Source organism: Somniosus microcephalus, chromosome 2 (genome assembly GCF_052327205.1).
Source record: "Somniosus microcephalus isolate GS21.2 chromosome 2, FLI_Smic_1.0, whole genome shotgun sequence".
Lineage (NCBI taxonomy): Eukaryota > Metazoa > Chordata > Chondrichthyes > Squaliformes > Somniosidae > Somniosus > Somniosus microcephalus.
In genome coordinates this window covers 313,275,959-313,292,287 of record NC_140988.1, presented here as the reverse complement: position 1 = coordinate 313,292,287, position 16,329 = coordinate 313,275,959, and the positions used below count along the sequence as shown (strand labels likewise).

Here is a 16,329-nt window from a genome sequence, read left to right as displayed (position 1 = left end):
CGGACACTGTTCAGCCCTTGAGCCCTGGCTGTGCTCTGCGCGTTCTTTTTTTTTTGTGCGCCTTTCCCGTTTCCGCCTCTCGGTCCTGAACCCGGCTGTTGCTTTACCCTCTCTCCGTTTTGTTTTTCCTCGATGCCGCTCGGTTTTCAACCCCCGGCTGCGCCCTGTGCGCTTCACCCTCTGTCTTACCCCGTCGACGCTGCTCGGCTTTCTCTCCGCCGTCGGTCAGCTCCAGCCGCCGCTGTCCGGGAAGGGTCTGCGCTGTACCTGTCGTCAGTCTATTGCTGATCGTCGTGGCTGGGGAACCAAGCCCGGCTCTCCACAGCATCCCCTGCGATGTTCACTCTCTGCCGGACGACTGGGCGGTTGCTCATGGTCGACGCCCGTGTTTCTGGCCTCGACTTTCTTCCACCGCCCTCCCGGAGCGAATCCTCGAAGGGAAATGCAGAGTTGCAGGTAGATTCGAATCGACACTCGTCGCCAGTGTTAGATCCGTGATTCTGAGAGTATGATGTTTTTCAATAACCACACGGATGCTGTAACTTAACAATCAACAGGTATTTACTGGAGTAGGGTAGTCTCAAGACTGGGGTACAGAGGCATGCTCAAGGCTTATATACAGGTGTGGTCACTGCTGGTACTACAGTATACAGGAGCTGTAAAAGTAGTTCTCTCTTAAAGGTACATGCACTACAATTAGGCCAGATTTTGCTTTCCGTTCATTAGACTTGCACTTGCCCATACACTTTCTATGGGCTTTTGCACGACAAGTTGCTGTCAATGTGACATCCAAATGGCGCAACGTCTTCTACAGGGCAATGTGCAATGTCCAACCAGTCTGCGTTGGTGTCCTGGGGAGGTCTCGTCCACCCTTGCAGTGTGCTAACACTAAGCCAAGGCTGACACCTACCCGTAAAGATAATATAAGGACTTTTTAATGGGTGACATGATGCATGAAGAGGTGTGATAAGACTTGTAAAGGAACCAAATTACAGTAAGTTGCTGCAAGAAACGACCACAACCTAAATCCTTAAACATTAATGACTGAGCATTTAGAGCATTCCTTGTGCACTGATCAGCTGTCAGTTCTCTAAATTCAGAATGAACCAGTGATCTTTATGAACTTGGGACTGCTAGAACATAGGTGTCAACAGTGTAGTTTAATTGATTTTCTCCTGGTATTAAGAGACCTAGGCATATGGAGGGAGTCATTGGAGAGCCTGGTTGCAAGCATTCACCTTTGTGCAGTGCTTTTCAGTGTTTACAGCACCTCAATGCTGTCAAACACTGACAGAACAACTGTTAAACTCTATGTGGCCGTGGTCCCTTTAAGGAAACCGGCTGATGACGCATCATCAAATGATGTCATCGGACACACTTCCTGTTAATTGGCAAGGCGGGCTTAACAAGGCCAATCAAGGGAAATCCCGTTTACAGAGCGGCTGCAGCCAGGTTCGTGACTGGAACCCGGAAACCAGCTCTTCCACCATCATCCCGCCTCCGATGGGAAATTCGCAGCCAAAGAGAGGGAAAGAAAAACTGGATTAAGAGAGAGAGATAAAAGAGACAGAAAGAACAATATTTTTTAATTTAAGAAAAATCTCCAGCAATAATTAAAAGCTGAAGGAATGAGACTCTACACTTGTAAAAGTTAATCTTCAGTGCCAGAGAGTTTGTTTGGCGGTAATTAAGACTTACCACGCTGTAAAAAGAGTACTTAGACTGGAACGGACAGGCCCTAACTTTTTTGCTCTGTTTAGTTCGTATCTACGAGGTAAGGACAGGAACTTCACGCCATTCAATACAATTGATTGATGAGTCAGATGGCAAGATGTTGTTTTCGGGAAGCTTTTAAAGGAATGGGGCATCTCAGACAGCAACTTCCGGATTTCCGCATTTAACTGCGCATGTGCGGTCACTGGAAGATGTTGTCCAATTTGCACATCAATAACGGTGAGAACTGTTAGCCTCACTGTTATTTTTACAGCAAAATCCATCCCATTGTCTTTATTTACTCTTGGAATAATAAAATGAGGTGCCAGTTCTTTCAGAAATTAATGGATTCACGCTAGGATATCGGCAGCTCCTCACCATAACCGACAAAAGCAGAACAGCCGATGCAAGGAATTTGAAGATATTTTTTGATAAGTAACAAATATATGAAGCGCCAGGGACCCGGGTTCGAATCCGGCCTCGGGTGACTGTCTGTGTGGAGTTTGCACATTCTCCCCGTGTTTGCGTGGGTTTCCTCCGGGTGCTCCGGTTTCCTCCCACAGTCCAAAAGATGTGCGGGTTAGGTTGATTGGCTATGATAAAATTGACCCTTAGTGTTAGGGGGATTAAATACGTGGGGTTACGGGGATAGGGTGGGATATGTGTTGGTGTAGGGGTTACGGGGATCGGGTGGGATATGTGTCGGTGTAGGCTCGATGGGCCGAAATGGCCTCTATCTGCACTGTGGGGTTTCTGTGATTCTGTGATTCCTGTCCAAACAGGGCAAAAGAACCATTGATTATAGTCACAAATGTCTCAAACGTGGCTTTTGCACTTCTCTGACCCAAACGGATTGAAGATATTGAGTGCGTAAATTGACAAATATCCTAGGTTGATATTGTTTTGTTTAAAGGCAAGGTCAGTGTAGGTTCTGATGGTCAATCAGAGGCATTTCTGGTAGGGCTCCTGGGGTAGCCTGAGAGCACCCCTAAACTGCTGCTGGGACATAAGGCAGAAAAAATACCCACGACTATGCCTCCAGAATGGGATTTCTTGTCCACTTCAAGAAGGGCCCCATTTATTGAAACCCCCCTAAATTTCACCAGAATTGTGCAATTCACATTGCACAATTATTTTTCAGATTGACATTGGTGTGCAGAAAATACTTCCCTCTCCCTTTAAACTACTCCTTGCTCAGTAAAATGCAGAACAGACTGCCTGCCCTGTCAGCATGGGATTCTTTGGAGGCTATGAGTTAATGGACGGGGGGGGCTGGGGGTGGGGAGGGGTGGAAATCAATCTATCCGAGCCTCTCATCAAATATTTGAATTAGAGATCCTAGTTAACTCTTAGTGGCGATTTTAATTTTAAGGATTACTGATCAGATTTCTTTGCATTTCTGTAATCCTACAAAACCCCTGTTGTAAACCTCATGGCTGGACTGGGTGCTGGTGATACTGAAAATTGAGGGTCTGTTTGCAGATTTGGTGGACTTCTTTGCAGCTACCTTAGTCTTTTGTTAACGGATCACTTTCTTCTCTTTTTTCGCCCTAGAAGAATCTATGCTCTCAACAGCGGGACACAATCGAATAGCAATCCCGCTCAGCATCGCCGGCCATCATCATGTGACCACAGCCCAGACCGTTGCAGCTCAGGTGGCCGCGGCACAAGTGGCAGCGGCTCAGGCAGTGGGCCTGGACCAGCTGCGAGAGAAGCTGGATTCAGGAGAGCCACCAGAGAAAAAGATGTCAGTCGTGGCAGAGGAACAGCAACGGCTCATGCAACAAGCACTGCAGCAGAACCTGCTGGCCATGGCAACACAGATCCCTATGAACATTAAAATCAATAGTAGAGGTAAGGCGAGAAGATGTAGTTCATGCTAAAATGTTGAATTCTGTGAAAAATTTCTCATGAGTACTCTGTTATAAATCACCACCACAATAGCCATATAATAGATGATTTCCCCTCTTTCACTTGTAGCCTGTAAATTCTCTCTCTATCGCAACCTTCCTTTTCTTACTTTACTTTATTAATATGACTATAATCTCTGCTTCCTTGTAATTGCCACCTTGTTCCTCCTGAGCTCCAACTGTGCCATCCTACATGTTTATTCTCATTGTGTTGAATTAATCTCCCTGCCTCCTAATTTAATTAATTATTTCCCCTCACCACAACATATGGAACTCCATAACTCCTTTGGTCTTCCCTCTCTCCTACAATCTGTAGGTTCTTAAAATTTAAATCCAGCCAATACTTTCTGATTGAATTAGTCTTTCTTCTACTCCTACTGATGTCTGCACTGTGGGCTTGAGCCTTTATCTCAGTTTTTTTTAAAGAAAAATACAATTAAATGTCTTCTGAATATGTTAAGATATTCTGTACAAATTTACATTTGAGATAAAGTCCCACTTAATTTGTCCAAATAATCAGATAATACTATATACCTTATATAGAAAATCCTAGTCACTTACACTAAAAGCCCCTCTTGCTGTCACTTAATGCGATTTTTAAAGTACTTTTGACATATATTGTACAATCCCCATCTTTCCTTCTTTCCTATGAAGAGTCCTGCTGATTTTATTACATTTTTTATGTTTCATTCCCCAACAAGGTGAGATATGCCTGTGCTGTAGAATACAACATCTGCTCACATTTCACACCCAGTGTCAGTATCGAGTATGCACTGATAAGATATGCCAGAGGCCAGATACAAAACATATCTTTAGTGGTCTGCCCCAGTAGTGCCTTAACCCACATGGGACAACAGCTGCTGCAAGATATAATCCAGATGCCAGCGAGAAGAACATAGGCTCATATATCCAGAGTTCAACACCTACAGTGATTGGGCTGTTGAAAGGCAAACAGCTGCTGCTGAAGCGCGACATCTCCAACTGGAAGAAGCACCATCTGATTGGGGTGTGATGTGTGTTGAAATTTTTATCAGGAGGATAGTGGAAAATCACTGACATTTTATGGTCGTTGTGCTGCTTGCCATGCCAGTTTTTTTTATTCATTATTGCAATGTGGGCGTCGCTGGCAAGGCCAGCATTTATTGCCCATCCCTAATTGTCCTTGAGAAGGTGGTGGTGAGCTGCATTCTTGAACCGCTGCAGTCCGTGTGGTGAAGGTACTCCCATAGTGCTGTGAGGGAGGGAGTTCCAGGATTTTGACCCAGCAACGATGAAGGAACGGTGATATATTTCCAAGCTAGGATGGTGTGTGACTTAGAGGGGAACTTGGAGGTGGTTGTGTTCCCACGCACCTGCTGCCCTTGTCCTTCTAGGTGGTAGAGGTCGCGGGTTTGGGAGGTGCTGTCGAAGAAGCCTTGGCAAGTTGCTGCAGTGCATCTTGTAGATGGTACATATTGCAGCCACAATGTGCCAGTGGTGGAGGGAGTGTATGTTTAAGGTGTTGAATGGGGTGCCAATCAAGCAGGCTGCTTTGTCCTGGATGGTGTCGAGCTTGAGTGTTGTTGGTGCTGCAGTCATCCAGGCAAGTTGAGAATATTCCATCACACTCCTGACTTGTGCCTTGTAGATTGTGGAAAGGCTTTGGGGAGTAAAGAGGTGAGACATTTGCTGCAGAATACCCAGCCTCTGACCTGCTCTTGTAGCCACAGTATTTATGTGGCTGGTCCAGTTACATTTCTGGTCAATGGTGACCCCCTAAGATGTTCATGGTGAGGGATTCGGCGATGGTAATGCCATTGAATGTCAAGGGGCGGTGGTTAGACTCTCGTTTCATAGAATTATAAAATGGTTACTGCACGGAAGAAGGCCATTCGGCCCATCGAGCCCATGCCAGCTCTCTGCAAGAGCACTTCAGCTAGTCCCACTCCCCCGCCCTTTCCCCATAGCCCTGCAATTTTTTTTCCTTCAGCTACTTATCCAACTCCCTTTTGAAAGCCGTGATTGAGTCTGCCTCCACCACCCTTTCAGGCAGTGCATTCCAGATCCTAACCACTCGCTGAGTAAAAAAGTGTTTCCTCATGTCGCCTTTGGTTCTTCTGCCAGTCACCTTAAATCTGTGTCCTCTGGTCCTCGACCCTTCTGCCAATGGGAACAGTTTATCTCTATCTACTCTGTCCAGATCCCTCATGAATTTGAACACCTCTATCAAATCTCCTCGCAATCTTCTCTGCTCTAAGGAGAACAACCCCAGCTTCTCCAGTCTATCCACATAACTGAAGTCCCTCATCTCTGGACTCATTCTCGTAAATCTTTTCTGCACCCTCTCTAAGGCCTTCACATCCTTCCTAAAGTGCAGTGCCCAGAATTGGAAACAATACTCCAGTTGAGGCCAAACCAGTATTTTATACAGGTTCATCATAATTTCCACACTTTTGTACTCTACACCTCTATTCATGAAGCCTAGGATCCTGTAAGCTTTTTTAACTGCTTTCTCAACCTGCCCTGCCACCTTCAACGATTTGTGCACATATAACCCTAGGTCTCTCTGTTTATCCTTTCTTCTTCTTAGGCAGTCTCTCAGAACCGAGGATGATTTGCTTCCACATTAAAAATGAGTTTGCAGGTGACTGATGAGTCCAATGCGGGACCTACAGCCTCTGTCACAGGTGGGGCAGACGGTGGTTGAAGGGGCGGGTGGGTGGGGTGCTTGGGTTGACGCGCGCTCCTTGCACTGCCTGCGCTTGGCTTCCACTTGCTCCCGGTGAAGAGACTCGAGGTGTTCAGCGCCTTCCCGGATGCTTCTCCTCCACTTTGTGCGGTCTTGGGCCAGGGATTCCCAGGTGTCGGTGGGGATGTTACACTTTTTCAAGGAGGCTTTGAGGGTGTCCTTGAAGCGTTTCCTCTGCCCACCTGGGGCTCTCTTGCCGTACTGGAGCTCTGAGTAGAGTGCTTGTTTAGGGAGTCTCGTATCGGGCATGCAGACGATGTGGCCCGTTCATCAGAGCTGATCGAGCGTGGTCAAAGCTTTGATGTTGGGGATGTTGGCCTGAGCAAGAACACGGACATTGGTGCGCCTATCCTGCCAATTGATTTGCAGGATCTTGCGGAGGCAGCATTGGTGATACCTCTCTAGTGCTTTGAGGTGTCTGCTGTACATGGTCCATGTCTCTGAGGCATACAGCAGGGCGGGTATCACTGTTGCTCTGTAGACCATGGTCTTCGAACACTCTCTTCCTCAGGTGACCGAAGGCTGCACTGGCACACTGAAGGCGGTGTTGGACTTCGTCGTTGACGTCTGCTCTTGTTGACAGTAGGCTCCCAAGGTATGGAAAGTGGTCCACGTTGTCCAAGGCCTTGTCGTAGATTTTGATAATCGTGGGGCAGTATTGTGTGACGGGGGCAGGTTGGTAGAGGACCTTTATCTTACGGACGTTTAGTGTAAGGCCTATGCTCTCATATGCTTTGGTGAAGGTGTTGACGATGGTTTGGAGTTCGACTTCCGAGTGAGCGCAGACGCAAGTGTCGTCTGCATACTGTAATTTGACGACAGAGGATGGGACGACCTTGGATCTGGACTGGAGGCAACGGAGGTTGAACAGTTTCCTGTTTGTTCTGTAAATTAGCTCCACTCCAGCGGGGAGCTTACTGAGGGTGAGATGGAGCATTGCAGCAAGGAAGATCAAGAAGAGCGTTGGTGCGATGACACAGCCTTGCTTGACCCCGGTTCCTATGTGAATTGGGTCTGTGGTGGAACCGTTGGTCAGGATCACGGCTTGCATGTCGTCGTGAATGTCTCTCTGTTTATCCTTTAGGATTGTACCCATTAGTTTATATTTCCTCTTTTCATTCTTTCTACCAAAATGTATCACTTCGCACTTTTCTGCATTAAATTTCATCTGCCACGTGTCCACCCATTCCACCAGCCTGTCTATGTTCTCTTGAAATCTATCACTATCCTCCTCACTGTTCACTATACTTCTAACTTTTGTGTCATCCTCAAATTTTGAAATTGTGCCCTGTACACCCACATCCAAGTCATTAATGTATATCAAGAAAAGAAGTGGTCCTAGTACCGACCCCTGGGGAACACCACTGTATACCTTCCTCTAGTCTGAAAAACAACCGTTCACCACTACTCTCTGTTTCCTGTCACTTAGCCAATCGCTTTGCACTTGTGTGGTGCGAATTTTACTTGCCACTTATCAGCCCAAGCCTGAATGCTGTCCAGGTCTTGCTGCATGCGGGCATGGACTGCTTCATTATCTGAGGAGTTGCAAATGGAGCTGAACACTGTGCAATCATCAGCGAACATCCCCACGTTTGACCTTATGATGGAAGGAAAGTCATTGATGAAGCAACTGAAGATGGTTGGGCCTAGAAACTGCCCTGAGGAACGCCTGCAGCGATGTCCTGGGGCTTTTTGAAGAGCTTCTTGTACATGCTCTCTAATAAGGGTTCAAACTTGCACTTGTCAATAGTCTAGTGACCAACTTCCAAGTCATTAGTGACTGCACTCTTTGGTGGCAGGTAAGCAGAATCTTTTTTGGTTCACAGTATCTCCAAGATGGCATACCCAACAGAGGAAGTTCAATTCTCTGTGGCAGGCTTGGTGATTCAATACCTGACCCAGGCAGGTCCGCACTATTCTGCTGCACTTTTGGTGATTGATAAGTCAATCTGGCTTCCTAGCTGTCAGTGGTGGTTCAGCTCTAGATAACCCTCAACCAATAATATAATGCGTGAGTGGTCCTGGATTGACAAGTAGCAGGAAGCTTCTCAGTGTTCTATGTGGTTTTAGCTGGTTAAACTCCAGCATTGACTCTGCTGCAGTCTCCCTAGTGAATACCTCTCCACTTTTAATCTTGACCCTTCAACTGCCTTCAGGTTGTCAGATTGCTTTTCCAACATCAAGTCATAGATTAGTTACAGCTTCCTCTTGCTCAGCATCATGCAAGCGTCGTCTTTATCCCCCACCATATACTCTGCTTCTTTGCCCCTGATTCTATCCCCCTCCATGACCTCTCTCTCTCTCTCTCTCTCTCTCTGGTTGAACCAGAGACTATTCACAAACCTGATGTTCAGTTTCACACTGAGGCTACCAGTATTTCAACCAATCATTATAATAACGCAGGAGGACATCGTGTTTTACTTCAAAGCTTGTTCAGGAGATATTACCAGTGCAGGCAACAACCACAACTTGCATTTATATAGCGCCTTTACCATAGTAAAATGTCCCAAGATGCCTCACAGGCGCATCATCAAACAAAATTTGATACTGAGCCATGTAAGGAGATATTAGGACAGGTGACAGGCTGGTTTAAAGGAGTGTCTTAAAGGAGGAGAGTGAGGTAGAAAAGCAGAGAGGCTTATATTATGTCCGTGTATAATTGAGACACGGACAGCAGGAGTTGATCATAACAAGTCTTTACTGAATGGAGACAATTGGGAAACTGAAACTACAGAGGGCTGCTAGCGCCTTTTATACAGGGGTGGTCACTGCCGGTACTGCAGTCTGAGAACAGTTATTCCCTTAAAGGTACATACACAACAATTCCTCCCCTTTTAGATAAACAGTACATAACATTCATTTAACAACTAAATGATAACTAATTACAATCACAATTACGGTTGCTAGATACATTGGTTGAGGTTAAGCAATTATAAGTTCAGTCTTTGAGGAGGCTTCCTGATTCTGTCTGGATAACGCCTCTTTGGGGTATCAGGTTCTTCTGGCAAGGTTGAGTCAGGATCAATGTCGTTGTTTGGTACATCTGCTTCCAATATCACCGATTCTGCGGTAGATGCAATTGGTACGTCGGCTTCATCGCCAGGTGTATCAGATCGTGGTGTGGAGTTGACGTTTTCCAGTGACTCTAGAATCTGGTCAGCATGGCGTCTTACAATGTTCTCTCCAATGTTCACGGTATACATGAGAGGTCCTTGCCGTGTACAAATCGTTCCTGGCTGCCATTTCTCTGTGCGGTAGTCCCGGGCCAACACTGGTTGACCTATCTTAAAACTCCTGGTCGGTCTTTCATTCATATTCTGAAACTGCCTGTTCTCCACATCTCTTCTGATGTTCGGCTTAACCAGATCCAAGCGGCATCGTAGTCTTCGATTGAAGAACATCATGGCAGGAGTTTGGTTGGCAACTGCATGTGTCGCATTCCGGTAGGCAAACAAGAAGTTGTCCATCTTGTGTTGTAGGGGTATATCTTCATTACACATTGCCTTGATAGCCTTCTTGAATGTTTGAACAAACCTCTTGGCCAATCCATTAGTGGCTGGATGATATGGGGCAGATGTGTAGTGCTTAACACCATTGTTCTTTAAGAACCTCCGGAACTCTTCAGACACAAACTGTGGTCCATTGTCAGAGCAAATCTGTTCAGGCAGCCCATTCCTGGCGAGTATGGTTCGTAAGACTGTGATAGTTTTTTCTGTGGTGGTTGAGGACATTTTTATTACCTCTGGCCACTTTGAATGTGCATCCACCGCAATTAAAAACATCGAGTCCATGAAGGGACCAGCAAAATCAATGTGCACCCTTTGCCATGGAGATGAGGGCCACTCCCATGGATGTAGAGGAGCTTGTGGTGGGGCGTTTTGGACCTTCTGGCATCCTGTACAGCTCTTGGTCATCTCTTCGATTTCTCTATCGATTCCCGGCCACCACACAAACGCTCTGGCTAAGTTCTTCATTTTTACCCCACCCAGATGACCCTCATGAAGCTCATTGAGCACTCTATCCATCAACTTAGGTGGAATTACGACTCTGGATCCACACATCAAGGTTCCTCTGCACACTGACAGCTGTTCTCTTCTCGGCGAGAATGCTGGCAGCAGTGGTTCGCCATGTGCTGGCCATCCCTTCACCGTTAAATCATAGACCCGGGATAGTGTCGGGTCATTCCGTGTATCCTTTTCTATGCTTGCATTCGTCACAGGGAGACATTCGACTATGGTCGAGTGGAATATCTCCATTGGATCCACTGCAAGTTCTTCTTCCACCATCGGCAATGGAAGGCGCGACAATCCATCAGCATTCCCATGCTGTTTAGTTCCTTTGTACTCGATGTCATATTGGTGTGCCCCTAGGAAAAGGGACCACCTCTGTAGCCGTTGTTCTATCATTATCGGTACACCCTTCTGAGGGTTGAAAATGGAGACAAGAGGTTGATGATCAGTTAGTAGAGTAAATTTTTGACCGTGCAGGTAGTGATTGAACTTCTTCACCCCCCACACTAGGCTGAGGGCCTCTCGGTCAATCTGGGCGTAGTTACGCTCGGCCGAAGTTAACGAACGTGACGCAAAAGCTATCGGCCTCTCTAACCCATCAAGGAATTTATGTGACAGTACCGCCCCAATGCCGTAGGGAGACGCATCACACGCCAGTCTTATCGGTAGTGATGGGTTGTAGTGAGCCAATACTTCTCTTGAAGTGATTAGGTCCTTACTCTTCTGAAAGGCCCGCTTACAGTCATTGCTCCATTGTCATGCTACTCCCGTTCGTAGTAGGGCGTTCAGTGGGTGCAGAATTGTGGACAAATTCGGTAAAAACTTACGGTAGTAATTCACCAATCCGAGGAATTACCTCAGTTGCGACACATTTTCAGGCGCTGGGGCCTTAACAACCACTTCAATTTTGTCAGGGGTCTTATGTAACCCCTCTTCATCAACCACGTGGCCACAATACGATATCTGTTTCTTAAAAAACTCGCACTTGGGGCGGTTGGCTCGTAGCCCATGTTCACGTAGTCTAGTGAGCACCTGTTCTAGGTTGTTAAGGTGTTCACTGTCATCTTCACCTATCACTAGGATGTCGTCTAAGTAACACTGAGTCCCCGGAATCCCTTGCAGGACTCGTTCCATCGCTCTTTGCCATATCGCCGGAGCTGATGCTACTCCGAATACCAGTCGATTATACTGGTAAAGACCTTTGTGAGTGTTTATCGTGAGATACTTCCTAGAGGATTCTTCAACCTCCATCTGCAAATATGCTTGTGCTAGGTCAATTTTTGTAAAACGCTTCCCTCCAGATAGTGAGGTGAAGATATCTTCTATCCTTGGAAGAGGATATTGTACTGTGTGAAGGACTGGGTTCACCGTCACCTTGAAGTCCCCACAGATGCGAACCTTCCTTGGCTCCTCAGACTTATTGTTTAACGTTTTCTTCATGACAGGAACGATGGGTGTCGCCCACTCGCTCCAGTCTACCTTAGATAACATGTCTGCATTCTCCAGCTCTGCCTCGACGGCTGGGCGAATTGCATATGGTACCGGTCTTGCTTTGAAAAACTTGGGAATTGCATTCTCCTCTATTTTTATCGAGGCGGTTACGCCTTTAAGAGTGCCCAGTTCTTGTTGAAATACCTCTTTGGTGTCAGCTAAGATTGTTGACAATCGTCCAGGAGTGACGTCGTCATCCTTTTTACCAGCCACCGTCAGTGCCTGAATGGAGTGCCAGTCTAAACTTATCTTTCTGATCCATTCATGTCCCAATAACGGTGGTCCACCATCTTGCAGAATGTAGAGATACAATTTCCGTATTTTCTTGCCGTTGTATTCGACAGGCACCCTTATTTTTCCTCTGGGGTATACTTTTTGCCCCGTATACGTCTTCAAGATAATGGATGTCTCTCTCAAGGGTATGTGTGAGAATAGCCGCTCATAGTCTCATCGATTCAAGATGGTTAGAGCTGATCCTGTATCCAATTCCATTTTGACTTGGGACCCTGCTATCGTGAGGGTGACCCAAATGGTTCGGTGATCCTCTTTTGCGATTACGTTGTGAAGTTTGAGACAGCTTAGTCTCTTGTTCCCGGATTCACTATCGCTCATCTGGTCTTCGGAACTACTGTCCGTCATCTTTTGTACTTTCCTGTACGGTTCCTTAGTAGCCTTTTTGTTGTCGTTGGTCTTCTTCCCAGACCTGCAAACTCGTGCAATGTGTCCCATCTTTCAGCATTGCCTGCATATTTTGTCCTTGAACCAGCAGTCCTTCTGGTCATGGTTAGTTCTGCCACAGCGATAACATTTTGCAAATCCCCGTGTCAGTTCGTGGGTGCCGTATTCCCGTGGCTTTTGTTGTATTTCCGCAGCTCCCCTGGCTGCCGCTTCGTACGATACTGCCACGCTGAAAGCCTTATCTAGCATCAGCTCTTTCTCTGAGAGTAACCTCTTCTGGGTTCCTTCACTCAGGAGTCCACAGACAAATTTGTCCCGTAGGGTATCGGCCAGTCCTGCTCCGAACTGGCAGCGCTTTGATAGCTTGCGTAGTTCCGTAACGTACTCAGCATTGCTCTCATCTTTATGCTGAGTTCTCCTGTGGAATTTAAATCTTTCTGCTATCAGCAGCGGTGCAGGGTTTAGGTGTTCCTGTAGGATAGCAACAATTTCGTTAAACTCTTCGCCTTCGGTTTGGCTGGAGCAATCAGGTCCCGCAATAGGCCGTACGTTCTTGCGCCCATTAAGTTTAGCAGTACCGATGCCTTTTTCTCATCGGCTATTTCGTTTGCCTCGCAATATACCTCGACTCTTTCCACATACGTGGTCCAGTCCACTATTGCATTATCAAAGGCAGTGATACAGCCAGTCTTCGGCATCTTGGAAATCTAAAATGGCGCCTCCCGCGCTTTGCCTTCTTCCCAGATTTAACAAAATGGCGCTTCCCGTGCTTTGCCTTCTCCCCCGCTGGATTAAGATGGCGCCTCCCGCGCTTTGCCTTCTTCCCCGCTGTTGCTAGCGCTGCTTTCCGCGGTTTCCGTTGCAACCTGCAGCTCCTCGCGGCTTCCTGCGCATTTTATATATATTTCCTTTGTTATTTTATTATTTTCCCGTCGTGGAACAACCCTATGGGACTCTTGCCTCCCTCTTCTCGGGTCTGTACGCAGCCCGGCTTCGTAGCACCGGCCGGGCCCTGTGTGCTCCACCCTCTCTCTCTCCTCTCTTCCTGACAATGCTGCTCGGCCCCGTTGCAAGCCATCCACTCGAGTTCTAGACCGCCACAGCCCAGGAACGATCAGTGTACTACCTGCCCGGTTAGCTGAAGCACCGTCGACAGGAACCAAGCCCCGCTCTCGACAGCCTCTCCTGCAATCTTCAACTCCGCTGAATCAGGGGCGGATGCCCACGGTCGATGCCCGTTTCTACTGCTTCTTTCTTCCTTCTGGCTTCGACCTCTGCTCACTTCGCTTCAGGAATGGATCCCAGGAGGTGGTGCAGACTGTAGGTAAGTTTGTATCTGCTCGTCGCCAATATTATGTCTGTGTATAATTGAGACACGGATAGCAGGAGTTGATCATAACAAGTCTTTACTGAATGGAGACAATTGGGAAACTTAAACTACAGAGGGCTGCTAGCGCCTTTTATACAGGGGTGGTCACTGCCGGTACTGCAGTCTGAGACCAGTTATTCCCTTAAAGGTACATACACAACAGCTTAGGGAAGGAATTCCAGAACTTCGGCCCCAGGCAGCTGAAGGCACAGCCGCCATTGGTGGAGCGATTAAAATTGGGCATGCACAAGAGGCCAGAATTGGTGGAATGCAGAGATCTCAGAGGGTGGTTACAAAGATAGAGAGGGGCGAGACCATGGGGAGATTTGAAAACAAGGATGGGAATTTTAAAATCGAGGCGTTGTCGGACCAGTGTAGGTCAGCGAGCACAGGGGTGATGGGTGAACAGGACTTGGTGCGAGTTAGGATATGGGCAGCAGAGTTTTGGATGAGTTCAAGTTTATGGAGGGTAGAAGATGGGAGGCCTGATGTATTGTTTCTGTGTTACATACTTGCATAAGATAATTTTCATTTGCAAGAGATAACTCTTGTTATGCAGAGAAGAGGACTTTGAAAGATGTGTGGGAAATTCAGGACTCTGATGTAACCAGGACTGCTTTCCACATCACTATGCTTTTAGTCCAATAAGTAAGGATCTGGTTCCACATAATTAGGTAATGTAAGTGTAGAGGAACATCTAGCAGACAGCAAACATAATTAGGTTCAATATAAGAACTGAAAAAGACAGCTAAAAGTCAAAGATATAGGTACTTAATTAGGAACAAAAAGTAAATTTCAACAGATAAAAGGGGAACTACTCGCCCATTAAGATTGGAAACAGAAATTGACAGGTACAGCAGTGGACAAAAAATAGGAAATTTTCAAACAAAAAATAATTAGTGTAGAGATTAGACATATTCCCATAAGAAGTAAAGAGTATGTAGCAAAAACTGTAGTTCCTTCGATGAGTACAGAAATGAACTTAAAAAATAATTAATCTAGGAGGAATGATACAAAAGAAAATCAAAGGGAGAATAGAAAATATGTAGATGGGAAACAAAAGAGATTGGAATGGAAAAGGAACCATGAAAGAAAGACCTGCAGTTATAAAGGGCAATATTAAAGAATTTTATAGGCACATAAAACAGCAAAAGAATTGTTAAATTTAAATAAAGGAAACTACGATGGTCTGAGGCGCGAATTGGGTAGGATTGATTGGGGAATGTCACTCAAAGGGTTGACGGTGGATAGGCAATGGCAAACATTCAAAGACCGCATGGATGAACTACAGAATTTGTTCATCCCAGTTTGGCATAAAAACAAAACAAAAAAGGTGACTCAACCGTGGCTAACAAGGGAAATTAGGGATAGCATAAGATCCAAGGAGAGGACATATAAATTGGCCAGAAAAAGCAGTAAACCTGAGGATTAGGAGCAGTTTAGGATTCAACAAAGGAGGACAAAGGGATTCATTAAGAAAGGGAAAATAGAATATGAGAGTAAGCCTACAGGGAACATAAAAACTGATTGTAAAAGCTTTTATAGATATGTGAAGAGAAAAAGATTGGTGAAGTCAAGCGTAGCTCCCTTGCAGTCAGAATCAGGGGAATTTATAATGGGGAACAAAGAAATGGCTGACCAATTAAATACATATTTTGGTTCTGTCTTCACAAAGAAGGACACAAGAAACCCCCCAGAGATGTTGGGGAACATAGGGTCTGATGAAAGGGAGGAACTGAAAGAAATCAGTATTTGTAGGGAAATGGTGTTAGGGAAATTGATGGGATTGAAGGCCGATAAATCCCCAGGGCCTGATAATCTACATCCTAGGGTACTTAAGGAACTGGCCCTAGAAATAGTAGATGCATTGCTGATCATCTTCCAGCATTCGATGGAATCTGGAACAGTACCCATGGATTGGAGGGTAGCTAATGTTACCCCACTATTCAAAAAAGGTGGTAGAGAGAAAATGGGGAATTACAGACCGATAAGCCTGACGTTGGTAGTGGGGAAAATGCTAGAGCCTATTATAATAAAAGATGTAATAGCAGAGCACTTGGAAAACAGTGACAGGATCAGACAAAGTCAACATGGATTTACAAAAGGTAAATCGTGCTTGACTAATCTACTGGAATTTTTTGAGGATGTAACTGGTAAAATAGATAAGGGAGAACCAGTGGATGTGGTGTGTTTGGACTTTCAGAAGGCTTTCGATAAGGTCCCGCATAAGAGATTAGCGTGTAAAGTTAAGGCATGTGGGATTGGGGGCAAGGTATTGACTTGGATAGAGAACTGGTTGGCAGACAGAAAGCAAAGAGTTGGAATAAATGGGTCTTTTTCCGAGTGGCAGGCAGTGACTTGTGGGGTACCGCAGGGATCGGTCCTTGGACCCCAGCTATTCACAATATATATTAATGATCTAGACAAGGG

General features: G+C 46.1%; 1 protein-coding gene across 4 annotated transcripts in view; it reads left to right on the top strand.

The window, feature by feature from the left end:
* LOC147123520 (AT-rich interactive domain-containing protein 3A-like) overlaps positions 1-16,329 on the top strand; it is a 613,732-nt gene that overhangs the window by 566,488 nt on the left and 30,915 nt on the right. For 3 of the 4 annotated variants that reach the window (XM_085974062.1, XM_085974056.1, XM_085974072.1), the window contains exon 6: positions 3,268-3,567. In XM_085974062.1, coding sequence (XP_085830188.1) covers positions 3,268-3,567 — 300 coding nt within the window. The remainder of the gene's footprint in view (positions 1-3,267; positions 3,568-16,329) is intronic. The other variant, XM_085974068.1, reaches the window with a different exon arrangement.